Source organism: Sorex fumeus, unplaced genomic scaffold (assembly GCF_029834395.1).
Source record: "Sorex fumeus unplaced genomic scaffold, SorFum_2.1 ptg000169l, whole genome shotgun sequence".
In the NCBI taxonomy this organism is placed as follows: domain Eukaryota; kingdom Metazoa; phylum Chordata; class Mammalia; order Eulipotyphla; family Soricidae; genus Sorex; species Sorex fumeus.
In genome coordinates this window covers 814-10,051 of record NW_026606226.1, presented here as the reverse complement: position 1 = coordinate 10,051, position 9,238 = coordinate 814, and the positions used below count along the sequence as shown (strand labels likewise).

The window sequence follows — 9,238 nt, the reverse complement described above, 5'->3', positions numbered from 1 at the left end:
CACAGTGAGTCCCCAGGCCCGGCAGTGCAATGTGGACCCACGGGGACTCCCCGCAGAGGGGGGGCAGCTCCGCCAGGCGGGCACTGGGGCCCCCAATTCTGAATCCTCTCGATGGGCAGCTGGGGGAGGGGCGGCCCACTGGAAGGTGACGGGCTCCACTCGCCCCGCAGTGACCCGCAGGCCTGGGCACCCGGTACCCAGCCTGCCAGCAAGCAGAGGGGGGTCCAGCAGGAGGTGGCCCGCCCCTGGCCAGGGACGACCAGTGTCCAGCGTAGAGCAGGCCCGAGAGCAGGAGCTGAGCAGGCGAGAGCGGGGGGCAGGCTGGGGCCGGGTGCGGGCACGGCTGCTCAAGGCGCCTCGTTGGAGCCGATGCCGTTGCCTTTGTTCACGTAGAACGGCCGGTAGTGAGACTGCGGGGGGACAGAAGCGTCAGGGCACCCCAGACGGCGCTCCCACACCCCTGAGCCCTGCGCTCTAACCCCTGGGCTCTCTGCCCAGGGTTGGTCCCGGGTTCAAGCCCGACCTAGACTCCATCCAGCCAGTCGCGGGCATGACCTGAGCCTCATCCAAGTGGTTTCTTCACAGAAGCCCCCACACCCCCTAGTGCCCCCCTTCCTGCTCTGCAGGAAACCCACTCAGGGCACACCAGGACCCTCGCCTGAGGAGTTCTTATGTCCACGTTTACACAGATGGACAAACCCGGCTCTCACTGGGCCCCCACAGCCTGGCCCCGGTCTCTCCAGCACCCTTGGCTGAATGCAGGTGCTCAGGCCAGACCCATCCTTGGCTGAATGCAGGTGCTGAGGTCAGGCCCACCCTTGGCTGAATGCAGGTGCTCAGGTCAGGCCCATCTTGGCTGAATGCTCAGGCCCTTTCATCCCAGCTCCTCGCTCCATCCTCTCACGGGCCCTACACAAGAAGGAACAGTGGGGGTGGGGAGGGCCATGCCTGTCCCAGTGGGCTCTCGCGGGGCCCCTCACTCACCAGCATGGTGTGCTTGCCAGATTTCCAAGTCTGGGGCTGGGCCTTGGGGCTCTGGCTCCGCAGGAGGGAGGGGTAGCCTGAGGGGTGAGAGTCAGGGGTGAGAGTCGGGGGTGAGGGGGGCAGGGCTGCTGCCCCACGCAGGCACCAGGCAGCTCACATCCTTCTCCAAAGAGCCACCAAGCTCCACGGCCCCTCAAGAGCCAGGGGCACCACAGGAAATCCTGGGGGTGCCAACCAAAGGGAGGAGGCAGTCAGACAGACAGAAGGAGGAGGAGCAGGCCAGGGGGACTGGGAGCAGGTCACCCTAGCTCAGGTTGAGAACCCCCCGGCCCTGCTACCTAGCCTCCTCTGCCTCCCTGCAGATAGCATAGCGCCCCCAGCACCCCCGCTCGGGCCCCCAGCACCCCTGCCCAGACCCCCAGCACCCCCGCCCCAGCCCCTAGCTGCCCGTGCATGAGGCCACGCCCAGCCAGCACCCACATGATGCCAGCCCCCCTCCTGGGGACCCTGCTCAGCTCGCTGGAGCCTGCATGGGGTTGGGGTTCAGGCAGCCGCCAAGGGGGGGCTCCATGCCAGAAGGTATAGGTGTGGGGTTGGGGGTCAGGGGAGTGTGAGGGGTTCCTTCCCATGTCCCCACAGCTGGGGGGGGGGGGAAAGATACAGGACGCGGATGAGAAACCAGTGGATCTCACCCGCTGCTCGGGAGAGGGCCCAGGGGTCCTGGGGAGCCGCAGGAAGGGGTGGGCAGCCTAGCTCAGCGGGCAGGGTTCTGGAGGGTAGCAGTGCGGCAGCACCCCTCAGCCAGGGGGGTCTGGGGGCCACGAGCCCCGGGAGCAAGGGTCAGGCAGGTACCCGTGTGGTCTCTGAGCGGCCCACCGCGCTCCCGAGGGTTGGACACCTCCGCGGTGGCCCGGCCCAGGGTGCTGAGCTGATAGGGGCCCTTCCCGCTGCCTGCGGGAGAGAGGGAGCGTCAGCAGCCTGGGGGCGCCTGGCCCAGGGGCCGCTGCCTCCTCCGGGGGCTCCCCCAGGGGGATGCTGGGTGTGCAGGCTCCCCTGGCCACACTGGGGACTGTCTCCTGTCCCGCCTCCTGGGACTGCTGGAGTGGCCGTCGGGCTGCCACGCTGGCAGCCGGGTGGTAGCCCCTTCCCCCTCCCCTGGCCCCTGTTATGAGAGCCCTCGGTCTGCAGCCTGAGTGCCCCTTGGGGGGCTGCGTGTCCCCCAGCTGCCCACTCCAGCCTGCTCAGCCTCTCTCTCTCTTTTTTTTAACTTTTTTGGGGGGTCACACCCAGTGATGCTCAGGGGTTACTCCTGGCTCTGCACTCAGGGATCACTCCTGGCATGCTTGGTGGGGGGCATATAGGATGCCAGGGATTGAACCCGGGTCAACCCTCCCCACCTTCTGTCGCTCGACCCATTTACCCTTCCTTTGGGCCTGAATCTGGGACCCCACGGGCAGGCCGACTGAGCCCCAGCCCAGGGCACCCCGGCTTTCCAAGGAAACATGAGGAGTCCCCTGGGGTCTGGCTCCAGCCTGCTCCCATCACCCAGCCCAGGGCACAGGAGACCGACCCTCTGAGTCACTGGCCTGTCTCAGAGTTTGGGGGACAGGTGGCCCCCGGGAGCCTGAGACCACCTGCCCCCACCACCCCCGGCAGCCCTGGCATTGTGGGGGCTGAGGTGGAGGAGTGTGGGGGTGAGGCTGAAGAGCCTCTGTGGCAGGGAGGGAGGGGGGTGCACCCCAGGCTCGGGTGCAGGGCTGCCAGGGCTCAGGAGCGGGGCTCACCTTTCAGGGAGAAGGAGGAGTTCCCCTGGACGGGGGGCGAGTCCTCAGAGCTCTGGATGGTGGAGGAGAATTCCCACACGCGCGATGTATAGTTCCCTACGGACCAGAGTGTCAGCAAGGGGCCCCGACACCCCAGGGGCTGCCGCGAGGCCCCCCAGACCGCCTGCTTGCTATCCATGCACACACACACACAGTGGTGGGGCCCTGCCCAGCCCGCTGGCCCTTGTGTCCATACACACACACAATGGTGGGGCCCCCGCAGGCCCCCCGTCCCCGCTACCAGGCTGAGCCACCCACACGGCTGGACCCCTGTCTGGGGGCTGCCCCCTTAGCTGACTCAGGTGCTGGGAGGCTGATGCTGCGTCACCTCTGGCTGCCTGTCGTGAATTGGGGGGACGGGGCAGTGTTGCTCCTCAGGAACCTGATCTCACAGGGAGGATCCTCACAAGCCCCCCATGTCCTTCCCGTCCTCATGGTGGGTCCGGTGCTAGGTCTCACCACGGGACTAGCAGGGCAATGCCACGCCCACAGGCGGGCCTAGGGGCACAGGCCACGCCCACGGGCAGGACTCTGGACATAGGCCACGCCCACAGGCGGGGCTCGGGCACTGGCCACGCCCACAGGCGGGTTCAGGGGCACAGACCACGCCCAGGCCCCCTGTTTCTGGCCGTAGGTACATGTGGTCCAACCCCAGTGGCCTGGTCCAACTCAGCACTGGACTGTCAGGGAGATCCCGAGCCTCCGTACTTGCTGAGCCCTGGGGAGAACAGGGGCTGAGGCGCATCCCACTGCCCTGCCCGTGGGTGACGTCACACATGCACATTCCTACGCAGAATGCACACTAGCACCTCCACGCATACTCCTCCCACACGCACCCGCACAGTCACATACGTGTGAGTGCTTGCACCCACCCCAGCGCCCACCTTTGGTGCCGTAGAGGTTGTTGAAGTTCTTCTGGTTGGTCTCCTTGGAGAGGCGGCTGGGCGACCCGGGCTGGTAGGACGTCCGGGCTCCGGCTGTGGGGCAGAAATGGGGCTACTCGAGGCCAGGGCCCTCCGGCTCCTGCCCAGTCTGCCCCGCACCTCCTGGGGCCTGGCTGCTGGCTCTGAGAAGCACCTTACGGTACAGTGCAAGACCTGAGTCATCCCGGGTCCCCCTCCGAGAGGCGGGACCCCTATCCCCCGGACGCAGTCCTGGAGACCTAGGATGGTGGGCACCCACAGCAGCCACGAGGGTCACCAGTGCACGGGCCAGGGGTGCCAGTCAGGGCGGGGGCCAGCAGGGGCAGCGGTGTGGGGACCCCCCGAGGCCTGTGTCTCCCTTAGGTGCCGCCCCCCCCAGACTCCCAGGACAGGCACCTTCACTCTCCTGGCCCCTCCTGGCCTGCCTTCAGCCCCTTCTCAGGGCAGGGACCCCTCCTGACACCAGCACAGGGGGCATTGCAGAAACCTGTCCCTTCACCCCACCGTCCCGCCTGACCCAGGCCAGCCCAGGGCACCCCAGCTGTCTGCACCCGTGCAGGGTGTTGACTCCCACAGGCAGAGTGGGGGGAGGGTCCCTGTCTGCCCGGACTCCCCCAGTAGCCCAACCTGAGTGGGGCAGAGTTTCCTGTCTCCTGAGCTCACCTCTGGGGCCCCTCAGTCCCTCCCACCATTTGCACACACCCATGTCTCTGTGTGTGCTTGCATATGTGTGTATGTACACACGTCTGTGCATATATAAACGTGTGCATATGTGTCTGAGGGCAGGCAGACCCACCCCAAGCCCCCCAGCCGAGGGCAGGCTGACTCACCCTTGGGTGTCAGGTACATCGAGTACCTCTTCATGGTCTCTGGGGCACTCCATTCACTGCTGTAGCTGTTGTAACTGTTCATGTAGCGGTGGTCACTCCCTGGGGACACAGCCAAGTGAGGGGACTGCTCCAAGGCATACTGGCTCTCCCTTTCCCAACCCAGGGATTGGCCCCCTCAGAGGAAGGGCTCAGGGCCCACATCTGGGCCCTGGGGTGTCTGCACCTCGGTTGGCCCCTGTGAGGTCCGCTCTTATTTCTCTGTTCAGCAGCCTCTGGGGTCGCCGAGACAGACAGGGGACTGGGGCCGCTTTCCTAGGTCCCACAGGCAGAGCTGGGGTTCAAGTCCTGAACCAGCTGCATCCTCGGGGGGAAGGGCAGATTCCAAGTTGGGCTGGTTGGCTGGGAAGGGTTGTGGGAGGTGGTGCTCTCATGGGCTGGGGGGTCTTCCATGGGTGGGTCCCAGTGCCCCTCAGGCTTCAACCTTGCCCAGCGCAGCCAAGACAGGCCAGCACCACCCCATCCTCTCAAGACGCCACCCCCCCATGGGAATCTGAGCTTCCGTGGGACTCTGTGGAGCTTTACCCGAGGCTGACCCATGGCACACACCACGCGGGGAGGCCTCAGAGCCAGTGAGGTGTGGGGGCTCCATCCCTGCCAACGGCAAGCCCAGGGCGGGGGCAGGGGGCAGGGACTGAGCATCTGAACTGGGCAGTCCTGAACTACCCTTCTCTGGGCCCCAATACCCCTCTCTGGCCCCTAATACCCTCATCCGGGCCCTAATATCCTCCTGTGGGGCACCCAATACCCTCTCCGGGCCCCATTACCTTTCTCTGGGCCCCCAATACTTTCTCTGGACCCCCAGTACACTTCTCTGGGGTCCCAGTAACCTCCTTCAGGCCCCTAATACCCACCTCTGGGTTCCAATACCCTTCTCCAGGCCCTAGTACCTTCCTTCGGGCTCCCAGTACCCTCCACCGGGCCCCAGTACCCTCCTCTGGGCCCCAATACCCTCCTCTAGGTCCAATACCCTCTTCCGGTTCCCAATGCCCTCCTCTGGCCCCCAGTACCCTTCTCTGACCCTCAGTACTCTCCTCTAGGCCCCAGTTCCCTCCTCTGGATCCCCAGTACCTTCCTCCTGGCCCAAATACACTCCTCTGGTCCCCAATACTCTCTTTGGGCCCCAATACCTTTCTTTGGGGCCCCCAATACCCTCCTCTTGGCCCCAATACCCTCCTCCGGACCCCAATACCCTCCTCCGGGCCCCAATACCCTCCTCTGAGCCCCCAATACCCTTCTCTGGGGCCCCAATACCCTTCTTTGGGCTCCAGTACTCTCCTCCGGAACCCAGTACCCTCCTCTGGGCCCCAATACCCTCCTCTGAGGCCCAGTATCCTCCTCCAGGGCCCCAGTACCTTCTTCCGGGCCCCAGTACCCTCCTCAGGGCCCCAATACCCTCCTCTGGGCCCCAATACCCTCCTCTGAGGCCCAGTACCCTCCTCAGGGCCCCAGAACCTTCCTGCGGGCCCCAGTCCCCCTCCTCAGGGCCCCAGTCCTCTCCCCATCCCCAGTCCCCTCCCCGGCCCACTACCGTTCTCCATGTGGCTCCTCTCGATGAAGCTGCGGCTGAGGTCGGCCTTGCACATCTTCTCCACGTGCCGCATGCACACGTTGAGCAGGTCATCCTTGAAGTTGCCCAGCGACTGACCCAGCCCCTCACCCTCCAGCAGGACGTGGTAGGTGGGCAGGGGCGGTGGAGCGAGTAGTTGCTCATCAGTGCTCCAAATTCCTGCAGCCAGAGGAGACCAGCCGTCACCTGCCTGGGAACCCCCGCCCCCCCCCCCCAGTGCATCTCGCACACCCCAAGGCTCAGGGGAGGGTCCTAAGACCCGGGGAACCTGGGCTGGGACTGTGAGGGAAGATGACTCGTCTGGGTCCCTCTGGAGGTAGCTCCGTCCTCCCCCTCCTCCTTGGACCTTGCTCTGCCCTTCCCCTCACTGGTGCACCCGCCTCTGCTCAGGGCCCACCAGGCCTCAGGTCCACTGAACTCCTCTTCCCCTCCTTCTCCTCCTCCCCGGGTGGCCCAGGCCCAGCCTGCTGCCCTTCCGAGCTCCTGCCCTTATCTCCCCAGCCAGACGCTTTATCATTTAATTACACACCCTCCTCCATTGTCCTCTAATTGCCTATGCCTTATCTTCCCTCTGGATTGCTGCTCCTTGGGGCAAAAAAACATGTTTCCTATTTCTCTATTCTCCACGGCACCTAGGAGAGCACCGGGCATGCATGAATACCCCCAAACACCCGAGCAGGTAGAAGCAGGGAGGGATGGAAAGACAGACAAGATCCAGGATAAGAACCACCGCGCAGACACCCAGGTTACAGCACTCCCCCCCCCAAGTCTGACACTGTGGGGGACAGCGCAACTATTGATGCTGGTACAAGGTGACATGCCAGCTTCCAAGGAGGGAGGGAGATGACTCGGAGGGATGGCTCGGCGCACTGAGTAGGTGGACGCGCTTAGGTGAGTAGGTGAGAGATGGATGGGTGGATGGCGGAGAGCTGGGTCACCGGGCGCAGGAGTGGATGGAGCGGATGGATGACATCAGTGGGGAGATGTTTGGGTAGGTGGCTGATGCGTGAAGAGTTTCATAGGCGGATGGGTGGGTGGGTGGAAGAAGGGACGGAGGGAGGGAAGGAGGAAAGGAGGGTAAAAAAGAAGGAAAGGAGGAAGGAATGATGATTGGATGGATGGATGGAAATAAGGAAGAAAGGAAGAAAGGAGAAAAAAGGGAAGGTGGGAGGGAGGGAGGGGGAGGGAGAGATGGAGGGAGGGAGGGAGAGATGGAGGGAGGGAGGGAGAAAGGAAAGAAGAGTGGAAGGAAGGAAGAAGGAAGGGAGGGAGGAAGGAAGAAAGGGAGGGAGGAAAGAAGGTAGAGTGGAAGGAAAAGTGGAATGAAGAGAGGAAGGAAGGAAGGAAGGAAGGAAGGGTGGAAGGAGGAAGGAAGGAAGGAAGGGTGGAAGGAAGGAAGGAAGGAAGGAAGGGTGGAAGGAAGAAAGGAGGGAGGGAGGGAGGGAGGGAGGGAGGAGGAAGAAAGGAAAAGAAGAAGGAAGGAGGGAGGGAAGGAAGAAAGGAGGGAGGAAGGAAGGAGGAAGAAGATAGGTAGGTAGGAAAGGTGGAAAGAGGGAGGGAGGGAGGGAGGGAGGAAGGGAGGGAGGGAGGAAGGGAGGGAGGAAGGAAGGAAGGAAGGAAGGAAGGGAAGGAAGGAAGGAGGAGGGAGGAGGGAGGGAGGATAGGAGGGAGGAAGGAAGAAAGGAAAGAAGGAAGGAAGGAAGAGTTGAAGGAAGGAAGGGAGGGAGGGAGAGGGAGGAGAGAAAGGAAATAGGGAAGGAAGGTCAAAAGAAGAAAGGGTGAAGCAAGGAAGGCGGCAGAAGGGGGGGCGGCAGGACGACAAGGGGCTGCGGGCGGGTACCTGCAGGAACAGCACGGAGTCGCTGATGCCGTGCAGCTGCTCGCGCGTCTGCTTGTCCTCGTGCAGCAGCTTGGCCCGCTCGTCCAGCGCGTCCACGATGACCTTCACCTGGTCCACGGCGTCCTGCTCGCGCTGCTCCAGCGCCGCCCGCACCTCCTCCTTCTGCTTCTCCAGGTCGCGCACCAGGTCGCGGAAGTTCTGCTCCAGGATGGCCTTCTCGTTGGTGGTGAAGCTCTGGGGACAGCGCGGGACCCTCTTAGCGCGGCGCCACCCCAGACCCCGTCCTGCCGCGCCACCTCAGGGCCCCCTGGGACTGCGCCCGCAGGAGCAGCGGCAGGACAGTGGGTTCAGCGCTCAGACTGAGGGACCCGGCCCTAGCGCGTGGGGCTGGGCCCGCGACGGGGCGGGCACAGGGCCTCTCGGGTCTCACGAGCGGATCTGCGGGCCCAGGGGCAGCGCCAGGGCGGGGAGGAGGACGCGGGGCTGCGGGAAGCCCACCTTGATGCGGTCCTTCTCCTTCTGCCACTTCTCGGCCTCGTCCTCTGTCTCGATGATCTTGAGCTGCAGCTGCTCCTTCTGCAGGGACAGCTCCGTCTGCGGGAAGGGTGGGCGCTCAGGGTGGGCGCTCAGGGGTGGGCTGGGCCCCTCTGCACGGGGAGCCCCAGAGCCGAGCCCCAGAGCCGCCCCACGCTGACGTCCAGACGCCCCTTATGTGGCTGAAGCCTCTGTCTGCTCCCCGCCCCAGGGAGAAAAGCTCTCTCCCTTATGGACTCCCTCCTTTCCCTCGTCCTGGGGGTGAGCATGGGGGGGGGGGTGCTCTTTTAAGCTCAGGGAGGGAGGGGGCAGCTCCACCCCGGGCGTGTCCCCAGCAGTAACTGTGCCACGTTTCTCGGGCATGACGTGGGGCCGGTGTGGCACGCAGGAGCGGGTGCTGCCGCCGAGCTCTGTCTGGGCAGGCATGGCCATAAACCTGTTTGTGGGAAGGGGAACGGGCTGCAGGCCCCGGGGAGGACTTCCAGGCGAGGGAGGGGAGCGGAGAAGGGGGGAGGGGACAGGGTAAAGAAGAGGAGGGGGTGAAGAGAGGAGGGGAGAGAAGGCAGAGGGGAGGGGAGGGAGAGGGAGAACGGAGGGGAGAGGGAAGAGAGAAGAGAAGGAAGGGGGAGGGGAGGAGAGGGGAGAAGGAAGGGGGAGGGGAGAGGGGAGGGAGGGTG

At 64.5% G+C, this 9,238-nt stretch overlaps 1 protein-coding gene across 1 annotated transcript; it reads right to left on the bottom strand.

The window, feature by feature from the left end:
• Positions 1-263: 263 nt before the first annotated feature.
• LOC130016969 (tripartite motif-containing protein 29-like) lies at positions 264-8,997 on the bottom strand (the record flags this gene model as incomplete). The annotated part of the gene is given in 10 exon segments (XM_056107706.1): positions 264-410; positions 985-1,061; positions 2,769-2,864; positions 3,692-3,784; positions 4,561-4,659; positions 6,149-6,316; positions 6,319-6,346; positions 8,028-8,261; positions 8,526-8,621; positions 8,880-8,997. Coding segments are annotated over 10 exon segments (1,072 nt in total), but the record flags the coding sequence as incomplete, so codon positions are not given.
• Between the last annotated feature and the right edge of the window lie 241 nt (positions 8,998-9,238).